The 24701-nt window shown below is 52.6% G+C and overlaps 1 protein-coding gene across 3 annotated transcripts in view; it reads right to left on the minus strand.

Annotated features, from left to right (window-relative positions):
- Positions 1–3018: 3018 nt before the first annotated feature.
- The window catches only part of DLG5 (discs large MAGUK scaffold protein 5), a 116019-nt gene continuing 94336 nt past the window's right edge, over positions 3019–24701 (minus strand). For all 3 annotated transcript variants that reach the window (XM_082719509.1, XM_082719507.1, XM_082719508.1), the window contains 12 exons: positions 21091–21253; positions 20843–20976; positions 20030–20176; positions 18596–18779; positions 17881–18029; positions 16850–17020; positions 16073–16269; positions 9220–9363; positions 8876–9003; positions 7601–7710; positions 6845–6954; positions 3019–4811 (listed from right to left, as the gene is read on the minus strand). In XM_082719509.1, coding sequence (XP_082575635.1) covers positions 4708–4811; positions 6845–6954; positions 7601–7710; positions 8876–9003; positions 9220–9363; positions 16073–16269; positions 16850–17020; positions 17881–18029; positions 18596–18779; positions 20030–20176; positions 20843–20976; positions 21091–21253 — 1741 coding nt within the window. In that variant the 3' untranslated portion in view covers positions 3019–4707. The remainder of the gene's footprint in view (positions 4812–6844; positions 6955–7600; positions 7711–8875; positions 9004–9219; positions 9364–16072; positions 16270–16849; positions 17021–17880; positions 18030–18595; positions 18780–20029; positions 20177–20842; positions 20977–21090; positions 21254–24701) is intronic.

The following is a 24701-nucleotide window of genomic DNA, read 5'->3' on the forward strand; positions in this document are numbered from 1 at the left end:
TCCGAGAAGAGGGAAGAAGCCCCCATGGCAGCTGTTGGCAGACGCAGGCCTTATTATCTGGGCTCTCGGCACCAACGCACTCCCTCCCCAGTCTCCCGACCTGAGGGTAGCAATCCGTAGACGCTGGTGCATACAGACTGTTACTTTTTTTTAATCCAGGACTTTTCTAGAAGACAGTGTCATAAGAAGGTAAACCGAGTCACCCTCCCAGGGAGAAAGAATTCCCATCATGAATTGATCCTTCCCCCCCTCACAAGTGGCAAAAGGGGCAGCGATCCATCAACAGAGAGGAGAGCCAAAGAAATGGTGAAAATCCCTAGGAAATGCTCAGGAGAGCAGAGGAGAGGCGTGAGCACGAGAGCTGCGACCAGACTTCATGGATAAGGAGGCTGCTTGGGGCAGGGCCTCAAGACAGAGACGTGAAGGGCTATTCACACAGTGCCTGTCTTCGCTGGCTGAGCTAAGGGAAGAACATCCAGCGGCCCTGGTGCACATTCTCATTTCCACTCAGCTTCTTTTGACGTGAGCTGCCAAGCATCCTGCCCTCCAGACCAGCCTTCCATCCCACAGACGGCGTCTCTGACTTTCCAGAAGAGTCCAGTGGACGGCGGTGGTCAGCCTGCCCACCAGAAAACAGCAGCCCAAGCCCTCTGGCCACGTTTCCACCAGACAGTGAGGACGTGGTGTGTGGAGGCCCCAATACCCCCAGGACTCATTCCAGTCCTCGCTTGCAGACTTCCTCAGAAGGGGCTCCGGTAAATCCCCCAGGACACTAAGGTCCACCTGGACCCAGAGATCGCGCCGCTGTTTCTGGCCGACTACCCCTAATAGTGGCCATACTCTTCTCTCCCCACGCAGCTCAGTTTGTGCTTGATGCCAGGTGTTGTCAAAACTCAATGCTCTACTGTTTCACAGTATCTCCACTGGGGTTAAAAACTAGAAAGCGAGGCAATTACTGAACCACAAATCAGCGCAGTACTCACTCTGGTGGAAAGGTAGAGAATTTGACCACGTTGGGCATAAGAGGTCCTCCAAGGGACGGATACGCTGCCCACTTTATGACTGTTTAGAATGTACAGTCACATTGTACATGCTTTTCTGTATGTAGGACACATTTCACAGTTAAAATTACATATATAATTGACACAGTACATATTATATAATAACATAGATATGATCATATATGATATATGATGAATATATATATTCATATACTAGCAAAGAGAACTTAGGGGAGAGCCATCAGAGGGCAGAAACCATACTCAGGAAGGTACAAGCCGAGGCAGATCCAGCCTCACAGACCTGCTCCCTGTGAGACCATGGAGGCCGCAGGCTCCCTGTGAGCATATGCCGGCTCAGGGGTAGCCCTGCAGTTGCTTGCATTTCTGTCCGACCTGGGTATCTGACCCAGGTGGTGCTCTGCTCCGTCCATCCAGGGCGGGCAGCAGTGCAGCTCTCTTCTTGCCCCAGCACCTTTGTTCTGGCCAAGGACAGACCGGAGACTCTGGGCCAGTGCTTGGCTCCTAGTCCCGGCCCTTTGGTTTCCACTCCTGCGCATGAGGTGCCCAGGGGCTCCTCCAGCTTCCGAAAAGGCTCCCCAGAGCAGGGGTTCTGCTAGAGTCCCATTCGCCACCCCATCCCAAATGTCAGTATGGGAAGGGGCCTTAGAGATGATCTAGTCTGCACAGCCTTCAAAGGCTGGGTGCTGAGGCCACCAGTGCAATCTGTCCGAGGCCTCGTGGCTGGAACCAAAAGTTCCCTCTGCTTTTCCAGAAGGACCTGAGCCTGCACAAGACAGACACCAACTTGGGGCCGAGACCTACCTGCCTGTGCACCCCTCCCTGCTTCCCCAGTCTTGGCAAGCCTTGGAGACGAGCGTAATTCCCTCAGTGGAGCATTTGTGATCTCAGCAACTTAGCTGGCCTCCATTTTTAAGAGACAGTGTTTTTTCCCCCTCGTAATTATAACCGAAAACCACATTCCCTATAGACAATTTGGAAACTACAGAAAAATCCCCAAGAAGAAATGGTCACTCAAAAAGCCGCATGTGCAAGTCGTTAAGGTTTTGGCCTCACTGGGCTCTTGAAAAGAACCATTCCTTAAACAAGTAGCTGACTATTCCCATTTGCCCGGTGGGCGACAAAGTCCCTGCAGCAGCTGCCCCCCTTGGGTCAGCACTGCCCCTGGGCTGTTGAGGAGGTGTGGGCAGCCCCATGGCCAGGCACACGTGGGCAAGAGGAATGTGCCCTGGGCCCCAGCCAGCTGCACCAGCCCACACACCACCACAGTCCCACAGAGCACTCTAACTCCCATGGCCACAGGTGAGGCCAAGGCCACAGGTGCACAATGCACCCTTACTCAGCCAGAAAGGACTAAGGAGGCACCAACCCCAAGTCTGCCCGCATTGGCCAGGTCACCGAAGCAGCACGGGGCTTTTCCAGAACACAATGCCCCCCCCCCACCTCCTCTAGGCAAAAAGAGCAGAGGAAGAGGGCTCTCCCCAGTCCAGGCTTCCTTCCACCCTGGAATTGTAGAGAGTGACACTTGGTATCACAATGTAGCCGCCATGCCAGGCAAGGCCTTCTTCACTCGGGGGGCCCAACCTGGGACTCACCCCCTTGCAGACAAGTCTCTGGTTGAGAACATCAGGGGATCCCTGTGTCCTTCAAATCCCTTTTGCTCTTTGCAACCCTGAATATAAGCACCCGTGGGCAGGATTTGGACCTTACATAAATCAGCTGCCTGGCTGCCACCACCATCCACACTATGCTGGATGGATGGAGGGGACAGACAGACACAGGGGAGGTTAGGAGGGGAGGTTAGAGTCAGAGGTGCTAATGCAGCAGGGAAAAGGGGCTCCAGGGGATCCTGAGGCTGGAAAGGACATCTCACGTCAGCCAGTTGCAGCTACCTGCTACAGAGGGGAGGAAAGCCATCTCACACATTTAGGAATACAAGAGAGCCGAGGGGTGGGGAACTGATGGAAAACCAAAAGACCGCTAGCTCCATGACAACCAGTTACAGAAATTGACCTTTATTTATTGTACTAAAGTCTGTTTAACTTTTGATACAAAGTAAGGTTTTAGTACAGAAAATCCCAGTCTGTCAGAACAGTACCTGTGCACACTGTACCGTCACAGTCCCGCTCGGGCTGCCGCTTGCAGGAACAGCCTTCGGGCACTGAGGAGGGCCTCAGCCCACCGTCTGTCCTACTTGTCTGAGCTAGAAGAAGGCGCGTACCTGTGAGACCAAGGGCAGCACGGAGGACTGACAAGTGTCTCTTTGAACAACTGTGCAAGAAAATAGATCCCTTTTTTAAAAATGTCAGTTTGGCTAAACTACAATCTAGTGTCTAGAATTACAAAGAATAAAATGAAATCAAAGATTTCTTGCTAGCAAAATGAAATGTTAAGAACAGTATTAAAATATAGGTCCTACCCCAGTGTCGCTTACACGGAGCCCAGTACAGTACCTATTATTAATAGGACGCACAGTTTAAGGAGGAACCACATCAAATCTTCAGCCAGAGACATCCAGCATCAGAAGTGCAAAAAAACAAAACAAAACAAGAACCCAAAAACAAAAACCCCAAAGACGCCCTCATGGGGTCCTATTTCTGCCGGGAGTGCTGTCACCGGGACTAAGAGGATCCCCAGCTTCTCTCTACATGTCTGAAAGCGAGGACACTCCTCGTTATGCTTCATCTAAGAGCTCTCGGTTCCAAGTCTGAGACATGAGTGTCTTCCTATCAGAGAGAGGTGATGTACCTGCCCCAGCCTATGGAGTTTAAGAATTACCCTGCAAAAATTGCACTGATAAAGCGGTCATTATTTACAGAACCTAAAGAGGACCCAGTGGCATGTGCCAGCCCTCGGTTTACACCCCGCCCAGAACCACAGTGTGGCGGCGAGCCCAGGGAGCCCAGATGGCCCAGGGAGAAGGCAGACGTAACGATCGCAGACAGAGAAGAAATGAGAGGACACGGAAGGGGGGACAGAAAGCCTGAGCGACAAGCTTGCGAGACGCCAAAATGGCCTTCCTGGTGCAGGAAGGGAGAACACAGCCGCTGGTGCCTCAGCCCCACAAAGGCACTGGTCCTGTGGCCACCACGTCTGAGCCCCTGCAGTCACCATGACCTGCCAGGAGAGGTGCCGCTGAGAAGCAGGAAGTTTGTCGAAGCTCTGGTCCCACCGACGAGAACCTTCCAGAGCAACGTGGCCACTGCCGAGGTTCCAGAGTCATTTTGCTGAAAGCAGGAACAAAATGCAACACCAAAACAAAACGGGAGGGTGACGGGGTGAGGGGCAGGGCTGGGCACCGACAGCACGGGGCCGTTCAAGTAAACATAAACAACCAATACTTAGAAAAGGCTTGTAAACTTGTGATCTGAAAGGTTCTCTGCAGCATCTCTGATCGGCTGGCTAAGGTAAGGGTGGTGTTGAACCCCTCTATCAAAAGTCTTCTGTGTTTTTTACTTTGTCTTAAAGCACATGTGTGAGAGGAACACAGTCTTCGGTCTGGGGCCCAGATCCCGGTCCCCTGTGGCCCTCGGTCTACAGAGGAGGTGTTTCTGGAGTCCGTGTGCGTGGATCCTTCCCTTGCGTGCTTATATACAGATAGACGTGTACTTTGCAACCACTGAGCAGGAGCCGGGCCAGGCGTGCGCGTGGGCAGCCAAGCCACAGCCACCCCCAGCATGGCCTTCTTCTACAGTGGACAGGCTGGAATCCACAGGACTTTACTTTGTTCCTGATTGACCATTGCCAAGATCTGAGTGCAAATGCTCGACAGGGCTCCTCCCTGGACGACCCCTGCAAAAGAGCCCCCAAAGACACACATCATTGAGCTCAGAGCCAGACCCTGGGTTCAAGGCAAAATAATACATCTGTTACTCTTTCTGGTTTTCTGCCTGTTCGGAGCTACTTGGCCTGCCTTCCTCACGCTCTTCGATCAGCAAGAAATTGGGGAAGAAAAAGAAGAGTTGAGTACAAATAACTTTGGCTCTTTAATCTGTCCCTCTGCTCAGCTGTTCAGTAAGACACTGACAACGTGGGCTCAAATGAAGGCTGGTGTCAAATTTTGCCGGGCTTCACGGGTGCTCGTAAGAGGGACGAACCAGGATTTGACCGCTTGCATTAGCTGCACGCCCCCCGCCCCCAACCCCGCACGCCCTGGGATGGGTCTGCCCCCTCCTGCAAGGGGAGTCCGGCACCCTGGAAGGCAGTCTGGGCTTGTGTTGTGACGGTCCAAACAGCAGCTGGAGTCTCCAGGAAACAAGAACACGTGCCATGGCATCCCAGAGCCCAGTGAAGATTTCCAGGCAAGATGATGACACGTCCCCAGTTATGGCCCGGCCCGGCCCTGCTCTGCAGGCTTTTACCACCACAGGCCCTGAAGACACTAGCCCGGGCTCTCCGTGTGCCCCACGGAACGGTGCCAGTAGACAAAACATGCCCAGCCGCTTGCCACAAGGTAGGAACAGGAACTGACAGGGAGCCCTTAGAAACTGCTGTGGAAATGTGCCGAGAGGGGCACCCGGATGGCTCAGTCGGTTACGTGGCTGCCTTCAGCTCAGAGGGTCCGAGTCCCACAGCGTGCTCCCTGCTCCTCCCTCTGCCCCTCACCCTGCTCGTGTGCACTCTCACTCTCTCTCAAATAAACTCTTAAAAAATAAATTTTTCGGGCGCCTGGGTGGCTCAGTGGGTTGAGCCGCTGCCTTCGGCTCAGGTCATGATCTCAGGGTCCTGGGATCGAGTCCCGCATCGGGCTCTCTGCTCAGCAGGGGCCTGCTTCCTTCCCTTCCCCTCTCTCTGCCTGCCTCTCTGCCTACTGTGATCTCTCTCTGTCAAATAAATAAAATCTTTAAAAAAAAAAAAAACCTGAACTTTAAAAAAAAAAAATAAATAATAATAATAAAAATAAATTTTTCAAGGGGCGCCTAGGTGGCTCAGTGGGTTAAGCCGCTGCCTTCAGCTCAGGTCATGATCCCAGGGTCCTGGGATCAAGCCCTGCATCGGGCTCTCTGCTCAGTGGGGAGTCTGCTTCTCCCTCTCTCTCTGCCTACTTGTGATCTCTGTCAAATAAATAAAACCTTTAAAAAATAAATAAATTTTTTTAAAAAGTGCTAACAGTAACTTTATGTTTGTTGAAGCAAATAAAAAGTCAAAAGTTTGTAAGTTTTAGAGTTTTGAATTTTTCATTTCTCTAGTAAGTGTTAATACATTTGAGTAAATACTGGTTTATGACAGATTAGAAATGAAAACTCACACACGCATATGTAGAAGCTCCAAGATGGGGTTCTAAGGCCAACTGTTTTTGCATGAGAAGCAGGAAACGAGATCCTAACAGTCTGTACAAGTGAATTAAAATCACTGCTCCTGCCTCCGTGACCCCAGTGTGATTAAGCGCCTACTGATGACTGAGTTTAACAGAGGGAGGAAGCCACAAGGCATGATGGCAGCCAACAGGCTGGAGCCGTGCTGCCTTCGGTTTGCTGTGCCTCAAAGACCACAAAGCTGTCGAGAGTGCAGCTTTTCTTGACCAAACCTCAGGGCTACACTGGACTGCACTTCACTACCCTTCACAGAAAGTGTGAAGACCATCCAGCCACAGCCATCACCGCCGGGCCGCCTGCAAGGGACCGCCGGAGCCCTCCCGCACCTGCCACTGCGTGGGGAAAAACCTGGGGGACGAGGCCGAGGGACCTCCCTTGTCAGCCTGTAACACTCCGCTCACTGCCCCGCACTGGCCAGCAGGACAGCTTCGATGCTGAGGACCGTGGCAGCACCATGGGGCATCTGTCCGTGCTGCCTGCTCTTCCTCTCCGGCCCGGAGACGCACCTACCTGTGAAGTACCGACTGTACTCCTGTTCGATCTTCTGAGCCGTCTCAAACTGCTCTTTGGAATGCCTCTGAGTCACCTTGTCCTTCAGGTAGATGGGGTCTCTCTGCTCCCTGTCGGACATCCAGAGAAGCAGTCTGAGTGTCTCACCTCCCCAGGCCCTTCTCTTTGCTTTGTCCGGAGTAACAGGGCCTCCGTCAACAGGGTCCCCCCCGTAAAGCACAGCGACAGCCTGCGGGCCCCAGGGGGAGCTCTGCATGGTAGGGGGTATGGTGAGTACTCCAGTGTGTGTGTGTGGAAAGCAGCTGGCCCCTAGGTGCAGGCACCAGAAGCTTGGAAGCACAGAAAGGCAAAACGGATGGAGGCCCTGTTTGGTGGTCAGCCCAACCAGCACAGAAGCTGGGGCTCAGGGAAAGCCAAGGCTCATCCACGTCCCAAGCTAGCTCCTGGCCGACTGGACCCAGCCAAGGCCACCTAGCTGCTTGTGTCCATGTGAGCCCTAAGCTGAGAGGCAGGAGAAGGAGAGAGAAGGCTGGGATGCCCAGGTAATGACGCAGGGAACCATGGCAGCAACCACATAGGGCCAAAGGCCAGTGGGGACGAGGACTGTGCCTGGTTAGCACTGCCTGAGTGAACATGAGACCTTCTGGCCATCTCCTTCTTCCACGCCCACCCCCACTGCCCTGGTGTCTGAGTCAGCAGCCTTACCCCCAGCAAGCACCCTGAGCCCACCAAGCCCCCGAGGACCCAGTCACCTACTTGATGTGTTTGGCGCTCTTGTAGTGGATGAAGATGACGATGGGGTAGATATGCATGTGGTGCAGCCGCTCGATGGCATGGGGGGCGATGTCCAGGAGACAGTGCCGGTTCTAAAGGGGGTGTGTGGCCAGTCAGGGCCTGGGGATGGCCCTAAGGACACTGGAGCCCTGCCATCGATGGGACCCCCTCCCGCAAACATTGCTCTACCTCCCTGCATCAATGAGCACATGAGGACCAGTCTAGCATGAAGACCACGTAGGGAACCCAGGGAGAGTGTCATCCCAGAAAAGCTCTCCCCACAAGCTGTCAACTCTGATGGTGGTGACAGCTAGGAGCCAGGGCACAGTAGGGTCTGGACGGCCTGCCTCGCGACTACCTTCCCTGCCTCTGACAAGACACAGGGAGCTTCTTAAAGCCCGACCCCAGCCCGCCCTCAGAAACCTCACCGCCGCCAGACTGAGCAAATGAAGATGGGGAGACCCAGTAGGACCTGCCTTGGGGAAGGGGTGTGTGTGTCTGCCTGGCTGTGACTAAAACATGTCTTGGGGACCCCTGAGCCTCCAGGTGGAGTGTGAGCCAAAGAAAGGCCATGGGCACTCTGCACAGGGTTCTCCTTGATCCCCAAGAGCTCCACTGAGGGAGCCCAGGTGCCAGCCGGCTTTCTAACTCCCTGGGGCGCATCCACACTCCCTGCTGCCAGAAGCCACCTCCCTCATTCAGTGAGGAGCAAAGCCAAGCCTTATGAGGTGAAGTGAGCAGCCCGAGAAGGACAGGGCCTGAGGTGTCCGCACTTGACGGCCGCTTTTCCAATACCCCTTACAGGTTTCCCCACTTTTTCTCACACTCCCCGGCAAACGGACCCCAGTATGTTCAAGAGCCTAAGGACGCAAGGAAACGGTTCTTAACCCGTTCAGGAGCAGGGCCCTGATGGAAACTGGGCACCCTGTCCCCAGAAAAAAGCACACATACAGTTCTGCACACACGCTGAGCAGGGCATAGAATCCGCCACATGGGGCTTTCCGAGAGCTCAGAGCTCTCACCAGATCCCGAATCCTCAGAGGGAGAGGGGTGACATGGGCACAGGACTAGTGCCCTGTTTATGACGGTGGAAACACACAGAAGCAATGGGGCAAACCCTGACAGAGGGTAACTTGGACTAAAATGACACGGGCTAGCGCACTGAAGGCCCAAGAGATGCACAGGGCAGAGGTCCAGAGCCGCAGGGGGTCCACACCCAAATGCTCTGACCCTACCCCTGATCTAAGCAACAGGTACCTTTTCTGTGATCTCCTTTATGGAAGCCACTGTGGTCACATCGAAATGGCCACTCCTCCGCTTGTAGTCGACAAACAGGCAGTCTTTGACACCCCGCTCGATGGCCTGCTGAGAGGCCTTCATCACCTCTGCAAAGCACAGACACAGGAATGAGATGCCCCCGGCCCAGGGAGCCATCACAGCACATTCTGAGCAAGAACACTGTGCAGAAAACCTGTCCTCCTGTCCCTCCTTCTGGAGAAACACACTGATGTGAGCCACCCAAAAGGGCGCTGAAACACCATGGGACCCAGCTCCAGGAGACGGGTGGACAGAACCCAGCTGGCAGCGAGAGTGCCCCTTACCAAGGGGGCATCTGCAGAACTTGCCGGGCGCCTCATTCACCAGCATTTCCTTCACCACGTCCAGTAAAGGCCCCAGGATCAGGACAGGCCTCAGGGAGGTGCAGTCTACTTTCTGGACCCGCTGATAGGCGAGGCTCACGGAATCTGAGGGAGAGAGGGGCAGTGTCATGGGCGTGCACCCGGAGTAGAGGGAAGGAGGGAAAAAGGGAGGCAGGCAGGCCCGGGGCCCTCGGCTGCCCTGACCTTGCTCGCCCCAAGCAGCAACCCCCCCTCGGTCCATAAATCCCGAGCCAGGCCAGGTGAGCAGCTCAGCAGGGCTCGCCTGGGACTTGGCTGGTGTAGCGGGAAGAGGCAGACCAGCGCACGCACGGTCACTCCTGCAGCCAGCATTAGTGTCCCTGCTCTGTGAACACCCAAGATAGCTGGTCTAGAGCAGTCATTCTGGCACTTCCTTCCCCTCAAATTCTTCCTCACGTGTCTCAGGCCTGCTCCCGTTGACCCCACTATCCATTGTCTGCTCTAGGCATGCAACTTGCCCTGCAGGCAGGTGTGCTCATGTGACCCCATGAGCAGAGGTGAAGCTCCCAACTCCTTGCCCTCCTCCCAGGGGCTAAAAAGGACAAGACCAGGGCTGCCCAGCCAGCCCTCACCCTGATGATGAGGACAACCTTTAGAAGCATGGCAGAGCTACAGGACCGATGGGACTGGGGTCCCTGGATGAACCCCAGGATAGAGCTGCCTTCCTGGGGCCACCAACCAGCTGGGATTTGATGGGGCAGAGAAATCACACTTCGGCTACTATTATCTGGTCTGGGTTACAGGAGTCACATCAATCTTGTGTGCGTAGTACATAACCCCGCCGCCCCCTGCACTACCACAGTCCCTGAATGAATAAACAAATGTTGCCAAAAAAGGCAGCCTAACACCAGCACCTCCCCATACCAGTCACTGTGCTGGCATCTCAGAAACACTTCGGAAAGAATACAAAACACAGTCTCACCAGTGTCACAAGTCAGCAACTTGGGAAAAGCCCCAACGACCACACAAGTGCTCTCGACGCTTGTCCAGGTGACAGAGCCAGAGGTCCCAGGGAGCAGCAGGGGTTAGAGGCATGCATGCTGGCCCCAAACATGAAGAGACCAGCAGGAGGCCCAGGAGGGGCACGACAGGAGCTGTCGCCCTGGCCGAGCCTGGCAGGCCAGTGGACTGAGGGCAGGGAGGGCTGGGGTGGCCTCTGGGGAAGGGTCAAGGGGAGGCTCAGCCCAGATGGCCTGCAAAGCAGCTGAACACCAAGGCCTGACTGGGGACGGGGCTGTGGGTGCACACGCGGCGGGGGGCCAGGTGCCGCTGGAGCTCCACTCGGACCAAGCTCATGGGCAGAACTGAGGGGGAAGTGAACGCAATCTCTCCCCTCCCTCACCCACACCTACACATGTATTCTTTTTTTTAAAGGCCTGATGATTATCCACGTACACCTCTGTGGCTTTCCAAAGGGCACCTCGCAGCGGGCTGGCCAGGTGATCTGTTCCAGTTGGCGGGGCAGGCTCTGGGAGCCCCATCTACCATCCAGAATGTCTGTGCACTTCTGACCAAAGCCTCTGAGGAGTCTCAGGGCAAAGGACTTTCCAGAAGACAAACACATCCCCCTTTTGAAAACTGGAACATTACAAGTAAAGCCAAACAGCTCCTCTGACCCCTCTTCCCCCATCCGTCCTGGTCCCCAGCAGCTCCTCATCACCACTGTTAGAAGCTGGAAGGATGCCCTTCCAGACGCTGGTTATGCTCACATGTTGATTTTGACATTCTCAGGAAAGACTACAAAATCTGCTATATATGTATGTGTTCATTGAAAATGACATAACAATGTCAACATTCTGCACCTCCCTCTTCCGCTCCTGTTACGTTTCTAGAATGCACCCCTACTGATTCCTCCTGCTCTCCTGTATTCCTTCCGAACCTCCCACACACAAGTGCACTGTCTCTCTTCGTCTCTTTCCCTCTGTATGGACACTAAGTCACGATGCCTCCAACTTATTTGAGCAAGAATCATATTCTCCCCTAACAACTATTAACACTCCACGCAGTGGGAGACCAATTTAGAAGATTCCTGTTCCTCCCTGAACAATCTGCTTCGTTGGAAGTCCTCATAATTACAGAATTAGAGAGCTACAGAGCATCTCACAAGTCATTAAATCCAACCAGCAAAAATATAAAACTCCCTGGGAAGGATAAATGTACATATAAATAGAGAATCTGGAAGTAACGTAATGTAGGTATGCAAATCACTTTAAATCTGGCGTAGGTATTTAAAAGGAACAGCATAAAAGTAATTATAAATCTATGCTAAAATATTACATTGATATAAAAGACGGTAATAGATGTCATCAACAACATCAAGGGGAGGAGGACACAGAGGTATAACACAGAATTTTTATAGGAGACTGAAATTAAGTTGTCATCAATTTCAAATGGATTGTTACAGGAGTGCCTGGGTGGTTCAGTTAGTTAGGTGTCTGACTCTTAATCTCAGCTCAGGTCTTCACTTCGGGGTCATGAGTTCAAGCCCCATGCTGGGCTCAAGCAGAGCATGGAGCTTACTTAATAAAAAATAATAAAATAAAATGGACTGTTGTAACTTTGAAATGCTTTATGCAATTGCACAGTAACCAAAAAGAAATATCTATGAAATATACACAAAGGGACATGAGAGAGGAATCAAAACCTGTCACTACAAAAAACAAACAAACAAACAAATGAACAAAAAACAAAGGGAGCCTGGGTGGCTCAGTGGGGTAAAGCCTCTGCCTTCAGCTCAGGTCATGATCCCAGGGTCCTGGGATCGAGACCCGCATCGGGCTCTCTGCTCAGCGGGAAGCCTGCTTTCCTTCCTCTCTCTCTGCCTGCCTCTCTGCCTACTTGTGATCTCTCTCTGTTAAATAAATAAACAAAATTAAAAAACAGCACAGCACAATAAGCAGCAAGGGAAGCAAGATGGACAAAAAAGCTATAAGACATACAGAAAACAATTCCAGTGGCAGCAGTAAGTCCTCCCATATCAGTAATTACTTTAAATGTGAATGGATCAGCTCAACGGATGAATAAACAAGATCCAGCTACATGCGTCCAGGAGAGACTCACTTTGGATGGAAGGACACACACAGGCTAGTAGAAGGGAAAGAACAAGGACAGTTCATGCGATGAGGAATCTGATGAGAGCAGGGTGACCACAGTGAAAGCAGGCCAACTAGACCTTAAGGCAGAAGCTGTTGCAAGAGACAAAGGGCATTACATAATGATAAAAGGGTCAATTCTCCAGACAGATCCAACAATTACAAACACACATGCACCTCACACTAGAGCTCCCAACTGCGGGAGGCAAACGTCGAGAGAACTGAAGGGAGAAACAGAGAATTCACAATACTCAGAGGGATTTCGACGCCCCTACTTTTGTTACCAATAAAACAGCCAGAAAATAAGGAAATACTACGGACCCAATGGCCTCACAGATGTGCACCCAGCACCCCAGCCAGCAACAGAAGAGGACATAATCTTCTCAAGCGCACACGGAGCATTCTCCAGGACAGACCACCTGGTAAGCCACATAACAAACTTAACATTGAAGCTATACAAAGCATCTTTTCTGACCACAGTGGAAGGAAACTAGAATACAACAACAAAAGGGAAACAAGAAAATAAACCTATGTGGAAATTAAACAACTTAGTCTCCAACAACCAAGGGCTCAAAGAAAAAAAGCAGAGGGCATTTCAGAAAAGTTCTGGAGACAAATGAAGCCAAAAGCACAGGATATGGACACTTACGGGATGCAGCAAAAGCTGCATCCAGCTGCATCCACATCCAGGAGGAAAGTGTGTAGTGGTAAATGTGGATATTGAGAAAGAAGAAATCAACAACCCAACTTTACACTTGGAGGAATTGGGGGGGGAACGAACAAACTAAACCCAAAATTAGCAGAAGAAGGAAGTAATGAAGAGCAGAGATAAATAGAGAATAGAAAAACAATTAGAAAAGATCAACGAGGGGCGCCTGGGTGGCTCAGTGGGTTAACGCCTTTGCTTTTGGCTCAGGTCACAGTCTCAGGGTCCTGGGAGCAAGCCCCGCATCATCGGGCTCGCGCTGCTTCCTCCACTCTCTCTACCTGCCTCTCTGCCTGCTTGTAATCTCTGTCTATCAAATAAATAAATAAATAAAATCTTTAAAAAAAAAAGATTTAGAAAAGATCAATGAAAAAATCAACGAAACCAAGAGTTGGTTTTTCGAAAAGATCAAAATTAGCAAACTCTTAGCTAGACTAATGAAGAAAAATGGAGAGACTTAAATCACTGAAATAAGAAGGGCCATGATAACCGATTCCACAGAAATGAAAACAAATTCCAGAGAAAAAAAATTTTTTTCTAGAAAAAATTCTAAATTTCTAAAAATTTCTAAAATTTTTCTAGAAAAATTTTTTTCTATGAAAAAAATTCCCCAGAAAATTTATAGCAAATTACCTCGAACAATTACATGTAAACAAATCAGACAACCTGATTAATAATAATAAATAATAAATTCCTAGAAACACAGAATGTATCATGACTACATCATGAAGAAATTAAAAAAAAAAATCTGAACAGAGCTACACCAAGTAAGGAGACAGAAAGTAACAGAAAAACTTCTTCACAAGAAAAAGCTCAGGACAAGATGGCTTCTTCACCAGAGAATTCTACCTAACACTTAAAAAAAAAAAAAAAAAAATTAGTACTGGTCCTCTTAAAGCTCTTCCAAAAATTGAAGAAGAGGGGACACTTTCAAACTCATCCCAAGACATAATAATAAAACAACAGACGAATATCCCTGATGAACAAAGATGCAAAAATCCTCAACAAAATACCAGCAAACTGAATTCAGCAGCAAATGAAAAGGATCATATGCCATGGCCAAGTGGCATTTATACCTGGAATGCAAGGATGGTTCTTAACATACAGAAATCAATCTATGTCTTACACCACGTTAAAATGAAGGACAAAAACCACATGATCATCTCAACTGACACAGAAAAAAGCATTGACAAAATTAAGTACACTTTCATGATAAAAACATTCAACCAAGTAAGAACAGAAGGAAACTACTTGAACACAACAAAAGCCATATATGAAAAGCCTGTAGCTAACATCCCACTCAAAGGCAGAAGACAGGAAGCTTTCCCTCTAAGATCGGAAACAAGGGCAAGGATGCCCCACACTTGCCACGACTATCCAACACAGTACTGGAAATCCCAGCCGGGGCAATTAGACAAGAGAAAGAAAGCAGGCATCCACATTGGAAAACAAGCAGTAAAATTATCTATTCTCAGATGACATCATCTCAATGTAGAAAACCCTAGAGAATACACACACACACACACACATTCACGTGCACACACACAACCTGTTAGAACTAACGATTTCTGTAAAGTTTCAGAATACAAAATCAACATGCAAAAATCAGTTGCACTGCTATATACCAACAATGTCCACTCTGTAAAAGAAATGAAGAAAACAAACCCACTTACTGTAACCTCACAAAGGATAAACTACTTAGGAATATGCCTAAACAAGAAGGTGAAAGACTTGCAAACCGAAAACTACAAGATACTGCAAAAAGAAATCAAAGAAGATACAGATAGATGGAAAGACAGCTGTGCCTGTGGACTGGAAGACTCAGTCTTGTAAACATGCCCATACTACCCTAATCAATCTTCAGATTCAACGCAATCCCTCTGAAAATCCCAATAGCATTTTTTTTTTGCAGAAAGAAGAAACAGCAAAATCAAGCAACCGTTATTGCCACTAGGTGTTCGCACCTAAAGATAGTCTTTGTTACTACATTTAAACATGTGAACACCCATTCCTAGTTCCAGGCCATATAAACAGACATGGCCCACCTGCTGAGGTCTGCCATCCCATCCTGAGAGAGCGGCAACGGGCCACGAACAAGGATGAGATTCACTCAACTCCCAGTATCCAGGCCTTCATTTAAAAAATAAAAATGGGAGCAGGCAAGGAAGAGAGAAGCTGTCCTACATGGCCAGTTTTGTAGCATGCCTGCCCAGAAGGGCAACATTCAGGACACTGGACCCCCACACCAGGGTCCCATGAGTGGCAGTCACAAGAACCTGTGGCTTTCCAGGACAAAAGCACCCTTTACATAAGGACAATCTGCCAGGAGATGTCACACTCCCTAATCTGCAACTCTGGCCCTGGCGCAGTGCCTGGCCAGGGAAAATCTTGTAAGAATCGTTCATGGACACAGGAAGAAACCCAGGAAAGGCCAAAGAGGTGCAGAGGCTGGTGGCTCTTGATTACCACCAAACAGCCTACAGTAACCCCCCAAAAAACCCAGAAGCAACGCACTGACCGCAGACTGCTTCTGCCCCTCCCACACCCATCCTTCCGACAGAAGCTACATTACTGTAGCTGGAAGGGGTCCAGCTGAAACCCCGCCCTTCCAGGCTCTTTCTGAAACAAGCGGCCAGTGAGGTGTGAGTTGGGAGTCGCAGACTGGGTCTCCCAGGAAAGCAGTTTAAAGAGGCACACTCAACTGCGGCACACTTTGGCCCCATCTTCCTTCCTGCTATCTGAATCTGGCAGTGATGGCTGGCGCTGCAACGTCACGTGCTGCCAGAGGAAGCCACGCCCTACAGCTGCCAGACCCTGAGGACAACAGTACCACCACCCCGACTACTGGGACTTCTAGGACTTCCATACAAAAGCAGGGTAAACCTCTATCTTGTCTAAGTCATTGCTGTGCGGTTTCTGTGGTCAATGGCAAGCCTAATTCTGAGAGCCTGCTGGAAGAGTGAGTTTAGCCACTTACCTTCAAAGAGTGGAATGGTGTCGTTGGAAAAGGTGTCCAGGGCAAGGAGGTCTTTCCCATCTTTGGACCCGCTGCGTTTGTGCTTATGTTTCCTTCGAAAGAAGGATCTGCGCGCAGCCGCTGACAGCGTCTTTGCGGCGTTGTTGTCATCTTTGACCTCAGACATGCTGAGTCTCCTGGAGAATTCTTGATCCATCCTGTGGGCACAGGGAACGGTGGTGCTGGGAAGGGCCTAGCAAATGCCCCCACCCACCCCACCCCTGCCTGTGCAGAGGAAAACGCTATGCAAAGTGCAAGAAAGCAGACACAGAAGGCCACGTTCATGTGAAAGTCCAGAACAGCGCACTCTACAGGGACAGAGGTAGAGTCCCAGCTGCCTCAGATTGGAGAGGGGGCAGGAAAGACGAAAGTCAGGTGAGGTGGCTGAGGGCTGAGGGCATGCAGGGCCACTGCTGAGCTCAGAAAGCTCTGAGATGACAGTGGGACGGTGGCACACAGCTGTAAGTACTCTAAAAGCCACCAAATCAGACACTTCGAGTGAACTGCATGGCACAGGAACGTATCTCAATAAATCTGTTAAAAATAAGAAAGTTCTATTTCCTAAGTTGCCCCTGTATAGCATTGACTTACATACACCATCAGATTGTTCTAGAAGCACAAATGGTTTGAGCAAAACATACAGACCAGAAGCCAGGGTGCAGGGCAGATGAGCCCTGATCCCTGGGACAGCTCCAGGGGTGGGCTCCTCCTCCTCCAAGCCCAGACATGAACACTTACACATATTTGCTGGGGATCTGGCCGCGCTGCATCTTCTGGGCATTCTCGTCCAGCTGCCAGGCCATCCAGGACCCAAATGTGCCCTGTGGCAAGGTGTCATCCACATAGAGAATGTCATCTTTTTTAAAGCTCAGCTCGTGCTCCACCTCTGCCAGCCGGTCATACAGGGCCCTGGCCGGGCGACAGAGAGAACGGGATCAGGAGGAGGCTACCGGCAGCTGGAGGGCCCCCAGCCACACACTTTAGCAGCCGGTCTCCTGGGACAGCTCTCCTGCCCTGAGCTTTTCCCAGACCACGATCAGGACCCACCTCCCCTGATGCTGGGGGCAATTCCCAGAGAAGGGAACCCCCGACTTCATGTAACAGAACAACATTGTCTTGCCCTCCCCTAAGACTGGGGGTTCCCTCACATCCATCAGATAAAGAACGTCTTGCCAAGGACCAAAAACCATATCCCATCTTCCAAGCGGGGCCTTCACTCCCTGCTGCCAAGTCAAGGTCACTGGTTCCTATAAAAGTGAAACTCCCCAGGATGGACATATGTCATCTCCCACCAACGAGGGTGTCCTAGAGACAGAGACCATATCTCACAGTACACAGCTGATCTGAGGCCTCTCCATGGCCTCAGAGCTTAGGGAATGTGAAGGAATCTAGAGCCTCTTCTAGAAAAAACATGCTGCCTATGCCTGGCTGCACACCAGTCACACCATACTTCGGGCAGGTGCATACCTTGACACTCACACACGCTGCAGACGGATCTGCCGACGTGGGGCAGGGGAGACCAGGAGAGGAGTGCAGCATGTAGGAAAATGGGGCTCTATACCCTCAAAATTTCCCAGGCCCCAAACCCTACAGAGGGAGCCCTGGAAGGCCTCAGGCAAAGTTTCCCTAAGTCACAGGCGTCTAAGTCACAAGCCGTGAGCACGTGGTCTGGGGCCCACGCAGCATGGACCGCGGTACCATCCTCTGCATTGCAGAGACACTCACCAGCAACAGTCTCCTCAGGAGGGCCCTCCCCCGGCCCCCGGTACCTGATGTAGAAGCTGTCGCCAGGCAGGCTCTTGACCTTGGTGAACTCCTCAGGGCGGTACTGCACCTTGAGACGGACACCGTCCTTGGGCTTGAGCATCTCCACGTAGACCTCCTCCACCGTCTTGTTGCGCACGTCCAGACCGCCATACTGCCCGAGGACAGGAGACTGCGCTCAGAGGCCAGAAGCCAGGGGCAGCTTGGGCCCCCGTGAGCAGGTGGTGGGGGGATGAGGCAGATTTAAGGTCCCCGTCTCAGGGACTCTGCCTGCCTCGCCTCTGCAGGTAAGACTGAGTCCTCTGCCAGGGTCCGCTCTGACCTCAACAGCTTCTCCCAGGAGAAACACTGTGCTCGTCCCCCAGCAAGTGAGGGCTGCACAAACACGGCACTTCACCTTGCTTCTGCTATCTGTGTCTTTGAATACTGATGAACCATCCCTCCCATCAAATGGGAGACCCAGCAAGAGGGAGAGGACATGCCATTAGACCCCAGTCCCACTGCTGACACAGCAGAGCACCCTCCCTCCCGATTCCCTCCCTGACACAACTGCCCAAGCCAGGGTGCCACCGGGACAGTGTGATGCGCCCCGAGGGTCCCAGCAGCATTCAGCACCAACAGGGGGCGCCAGGCAAGAGGCCGTACTCTGCTCCCCCACACTGCAGAATGGAGGAAGCCAGAGGGGCTGGCAGAGAGGAGCGTGGCCAGCTCAGAACTCACCTCAAGGATGAGGTCCCCTGGCACAAGGCCCTCAGGGCCCTTGGCAGGACTGTCGTCCTCCACCTCTGCCACGAACACCCCGTGTAGGTTCCCTCCACATAAATGGACCCCAAGCTCCAGCTGGGACTTTTTGATAAAGACAACTCGCGGCTCCGGGGTCTTCTTGTTGGCATCTCCCACCATCCTTTGGAGAAGGAAAAGAAAGTCCCTCGGTCACACACAGGGGGAGCAGGGTGTGCAAGACTACGTAGTGGCTAATATCCCAACAGCTGGCCGCTTACTCCGTGAGATCCCCCAGTGGTCCCATCCACGTTCTGGTTCTAGCGACTTAGTCTACAGGCTGGAAGCTGAGGTTTGTAGAGGTGAAAACATGGCCCCAGGGGAGACTGCCTGCTAGGGACTGAATGGAAATCCATGCTGCTTTCTGGCCCAGCTGTCCATCTGGTGCCACAAGCTCCCTCTCTCCCCACCTGGACTACACCTGTTCTCCTAACCTAGTTCTGCCTAAGAAAAGTCAGAGCCAGTTGCAGAGCCCAGGGCACAACAGACAACTCGGCAGCGTGTATGCAGCAGCTTCTCTGGCCCAGGGACTGTGCGACACCACTAAGAGGGCGCCCCTAGCCATCAAGAAACCCATAGCACAGTGAGGGAGACACTGGAGAGCACAGGGAAGGGAAGAAATGGGGCAGCAATGGGCACCTGGGGACAGGACAGCTGTGGCGACCGCAGCCAAGGCCCAGTGTGATGAATCCCAGCAGGAAACGCAGAACGGGCCACGTTCTGAGGGAGGCGGGGACTTGGTCGAGAAAACAGCTTTGTCCAGGACTACGGAACCATGGCTGCATGGCCTGGCCTGTGCAGCCCTCTCCCCATGTTCCCACGGGCTCCTCTGCACCTCTGTCCACAGCCCCCATGTGCATGGCTAACCCCTGCTCACCCTGAGCATGTTGACTTAACTGGCTCTGCTCCCTGCCACACTCTCACTCACTGCCCCAGTGTGGCTTGCACCAGCCCTCCCAGCACATGCTGCACAAGCCTGCACACCGGCCTGTCCCTCTCTAACCCCGGCGCTCCCTGGGGCCAACCGCGGGTGGTGGCCGTGGCTCAGGGCCTGGCTGGGTGGTGACTGTGGTGTCCTGTCTAAGGATAGAGTCAGACGACGAGTGACTGAGAAAAGGAGGAAAGGAGGGAGGCAGAGCTAAGAACAAGTCAATGAGGGGAAACAAAGAAACAACAAGCGTGAGAAAGGGCAGGAGGGCAAGAGGAAAGGAAAGGAATGGCATGCTTCCCACTCCCGATCGTGACGGCCTGTGATATGGTCTGAGGCACAGGGGTACGCTGGCAGGGTGTGCTCAGGCCACGACCACAACCCCCCACCCCCCACCCCCAGGCCGGATCACAGCGACAGAAGGCTCACAGCACATGTTTGCTGACCTGGAACTGGGGGTGCTCTGCTTGGCCGGGGGGGTGCCAGGGCCCTCATCCTGCTCCATCAGCGGATCAATGACAGAGGGGTGCTCCGGGGGTGCGGCACTGCTCCCCTGGAGTGTGCAGTGGGTGCTGGCAGGGTCCAGGTGGGAGCTGGGGACAGAGGGCAGAAGCAGTAAGGAGCAGCACATGGTCCCCGGCCATCCACAGCCACCCCCTCTCCGGCGTGGACCAGAGCTGGGCTGGGAGCAGAGAGACTGGGTCACAGGGCTCGGAGCCCTGAGAACAGATGTCTTGGGAAGTGGGACTCAGGTCGTCCACCCTATAGGATCTGCCTGTCCTCAACCTGGGGCTCCTCTCTGCAGGTGTGGGCTGGGGGCCCCCCACATGCCCTGCAACTTTCCCTCCATTTGTACATCCCATCGCCCCTTCACTGAGCTGGGCAGTATTGTGAGTTAGGGGCAGGCCCCCCCCTTCTCCCACATGCCCGGCAACCCACGGCTCAGAGGCAGGACAGGGGGGCAGAACACACTGTGTGAGAATCCCACCCCAGGGCCTCTGCTCCTGACTATCACACACCTGCAGGCAGGCTGCCTGCTGCACAGGGGTGGGGGGACCAGCCATGTGCTTCCACACCCTGCACTTCAGGTATCCTGCTTCACCTCCTCCACCTCCTCTATGTTCTTTTTCCACAATCCGGGGCTGGCCGACTCTTCTCTTACGGAAGCTGAGTGGCCGAAACAGACGGTTGGCACCCGGGCTGCGCCCTCTCTCCTCCCCCCAGCCTGGACGGGCCTTGTGGGAGGCCCAGGCCCTCACCTGGACCGAGAGTGGCTGCTGAGCTGGTGCATGTGTGGGTTGTACTGGGCCAGGATGGTGATAGTGTCACACTGCTGCCCAATGATGAGCCGGGCCTGCTGCTCCGTGGCACTCCGCAGGTTTATGCCATTGAACTAGGAGACACCCAGAGCACGCTCAGTGACGTGGTGGGGGCTGGGCCGCAGGGGAGCACAGCTCTTCCCAGGGAGGGAGGAGAGGATGGAGAGAAGGATACAGTGCCCGCTTACCTCAAGTAACTGATCCCCATACTCCAGGCCAGCCTGGTGAGCGATGCTCCCCCCTGTCACCTTGGAGACGTAGACCCCGCCCTTCTCTCCACTCACGATGGAGATGCCCAGCGGCTCCGAGCCCTTCTGCAGCTTCACGTGGCGTGGCTCCTCTGCATAGGGCCTTGGAAGAGAGCCAACAGTTTCGGGGACTCGGACACAATGGAAAGGTCTGGGGCAAATCTGCAGTCAGGCATGCAATCAGCTACGCAGGAAAGGTCAGGGACCACCGGATGCTCCTACGATGACACAGCTGGATGGGAACGCAATGGCCCCACCTCTGTATGGCAGTGAAACACTTTCCCACAACCTCATGCAACACAAACACAGCACCCCCAGATGGCCACAGAAGCACGCAGTCCCAAAGACACAGAGAATGAGCCACGTGAACTATAAACACTGACACAGGCAGAGAAGAAGCACAGAGTTACCTAACGTGAGCAAAGTTGCTGCAACAAAATGTGCAATGAACAAACCCGGTGGGCTCTCCAGATGCCCCAGGAGAAAAAGAAGGGGCTCCTGGGGTGACAGTCACCCAGGAGCAACCATATCAAGTATCAGTTTTTATATTTACCAGTGTACAGAGTGGTGTACGATGACCATGGAAATGAAGCTGCCACAAACCCAAGCCATTAGAAAGGGAGTGGGTAGGCTGGGAGCAAGGTGGGGACCATGCACTTGCTGGCCCGGGGTGGGGGTGGGGCGGGGAAGGCATCCGCCGTGCCAAGGGCACAAGGGGGCTCGGGCAGAGGCCTCATGGCAGGCCAACCTCAGACTCCTCAGGGAGGAGAACCTGGGCCTGGTGGCCACGGGCAGTCTCAGGAGGGATCTGTGGTGGTGGAGACATCTGGAAGGTGCAAAAAGTTAGAAGAGAGGGATGCTCAGAAAAGGGTAACAGATGCCTGGAACCTGATAGACAGAACCTGACAGACATGCATCAGGTGACACAGAGCCGTCCTGTGAGGACAGTGCTATGTGCTGCCCTGAGCTCTTCCTCTCAGAACAAAGTCACAGCCAAAGGTGAAGGGAGGAGCTGGCCGGAGAGCCATGTCCTTGGGCTCCCCTCCAGAGCATGTGGCTGGGAACAGACTTATGTGCTAATGGAAAGCCAGGCCCCGGAGCCAGCCCTCCCCTGCCAACCAGAGACACAGCCGTCTCTCAAGCTCAGCGGTCCTCAGGCTGGGACACTCCCACCCAGGGCCCGGTCCCCTGGCAGTCTGAGAACAAAATCCTTCTTGACCTATCCCTTTACCTTGTCCCTTCCCAAATTCGCCCTCACCGCAATGCCCTCCCTTGACCCTGCGGCTCAGACACCTCAGTCCCTGGCCTACGACTTCAAGACGCATCACAGGTCACAGTGCCAGGCAGTCTGGAGTTGCAGGAGCCCTTACTCAGCAGCCCGCAGCCCCATCCTCATAGCCCCAGCCAGCGTTGGAGGACGGCACAGAGGGTGCGCGCAGCCCTTGTTCCAGTCTGGGGCTCCTCACCCCCCACTGAAGACCCTTTCCTATCTACCACCTCCAAAACACACGTCTATCTCAATAGAGCAGGTACCTGACTCACCTAAGAACCCGACAAAGCCGTTGTGAATGACACAAATCAGGCTTTACCAACATGGAGAGATGCAGAGGACACACACTGCGGGAGCGGACAGGTGGGCATAATCCCATCTATATACATCTGTACAAATACATGTGGCCACTCACACGTGGAGAGGCTTCCAGGAAGGACCCTACCAAAATGTGAACGACAGCACCTCCAGGTGAGGGGACTTGAGGTAATCCTTACTTCCCAGTCCCCTGAGGGATCTAAATTTCTTATAATATGCACAAACGTTTTCTCAGAATAAAGCTGCATTATGAACGCGGTTTATAAAGCATACTTCACAATATTACAAACCCCTTGAAATGAGAAAGTATTCATGTACAGAAAATGAAAATAATGAAACATGCCTTTAAACTATACACATACACACACACGCACGCTTCACAAAAGGGGAAAAGCAATTGAGATTATGTGTGACTTTTCTTCTTTCTACTTTCCTCTATCTTCCCAGTTTCCTCTAATTAGAAGCTACACAAAAATGTACGTTAGAATCGGGGGGAAGGAGCTGTTTTGCCTCCAATCGGGTCACACAAGTTAAACTGTTTGCCTCTGACGAGATTCAGACCATGAACACCCCTCTCCCCACAGAGCAGCTCCTGGTTCCCTGCACACTTTAGGAAGCTAACTACGGGACACCCAATGGCAGGTGAATGGCCCTCTCTGCTTCTAAGGAGCCCACTTGAGTTGGCAGAGGTTCCTGGGGCTCAGTGACCGGAGCTGACCCACCCGACCCCGGATGTGGCACAGGTCTGGCCCCCGAGTGTGTCACGGGGGTGAGAGGTTTCCACATGAACTGCACCCACTTCCCCTACAGGCCCCCGTGCACTTCTGGGCTCCCGTGAACAGTCAGTCGCTGGTTGTGAGAGTACTTGTTAGGTTGTCTTACAAATTCAGATTTTACAAGTCAGATGGTTTTCTTAAGGCAGAGGCCACCCTGCAGGGTTCCTTCTGTGGCTCATAGAGATGAGGGCCTTCAGCATTTTGGATTTGAGTGGACACGAGTGGTTCTGTTCCTTTTAAGTGATTAAATAAAAGCAAGTTTCAGTTTAACTGGATTGCCTGAAGACTTACCATCTAGATGGACCTCTTAACCATAAATTTGATCTGATAAATTCTACTCTGAAAGAACAGAGGTGGGTGAGGGGCACAGAGCTTGTGAGGAGAGGGAGGGACCCCTTAGATGTGGGGTCCAACCATCTGGACTGACGTCAGCCTCAAGTTACCCTGAAATCTCAGCAGATTGGCCAGCATTTCAAAATGAACCAATAAATGGCTAAGCTATACTTTTACACTTTACATACATTTTTTTCCGGTATGTTTTATTTCACACACACAAAAAAAGCTTGGGAATGAGGGGAATAAGTGATGCAGCTGTATTCTGGAGCCAAAAAGCAAAGAGTAAGAATGAGCCCTGATTCTAAGGAAGGTAGGCCAGTCACCAACCACGTGACCAGACAGGTCACTCCCACTTTCTGGCCTCTGTTTCCTTATCTGTAAAAGAGAACCAGTGATGATGATGACAAGGACGAGGACGATGCATGAAGCTCACGGGGTCACTGTGAGGATTTCATGACTTATTACACGAAAAGTGCTTAATCAGGGGCCAGGGAAGCCGGGAACGGTGCCATGACATTGTCACGGCCAGGTGGCTCCTAGTGTCAGCCACCGCAGCTCAGCCCCTCCCACGGACACTCTGTGGAAGGAGCCCACCCTCTCCTCACCTTGCCATCTATGCGCACCCCACCTCCTGGCACCATGCGCCCGCAGGGCTTCCTTGTGAAGGGCTGAGGCAGCACGCCAGAGAAAGCTAGGTGACCCGAAGCAGAGAGGTCTCGCCCTGGGATCGACCCAGCCGGCACCCTCCAATGCACCCGCTGCTTCCACCAAGTCCCCTCCCTCAACCAAGCCCCGGCCCGCTGTGGGGATGCGCAACCCACTGCCGTGCCCATGGGACACAGGCCCTGTCG

This window comes from Mustela nivalis (genome assembly GCF_964662115.1).
Source record: "Mustela nivalis genome assembly, chromosome: 2".
In the NCBI taxonomy this organism is placed as follows: Eukaryota; Metazoa; Chordata; class Mammalia; order Carnivora; family Mustelidae; genus Mustela; species Mustela nivalis.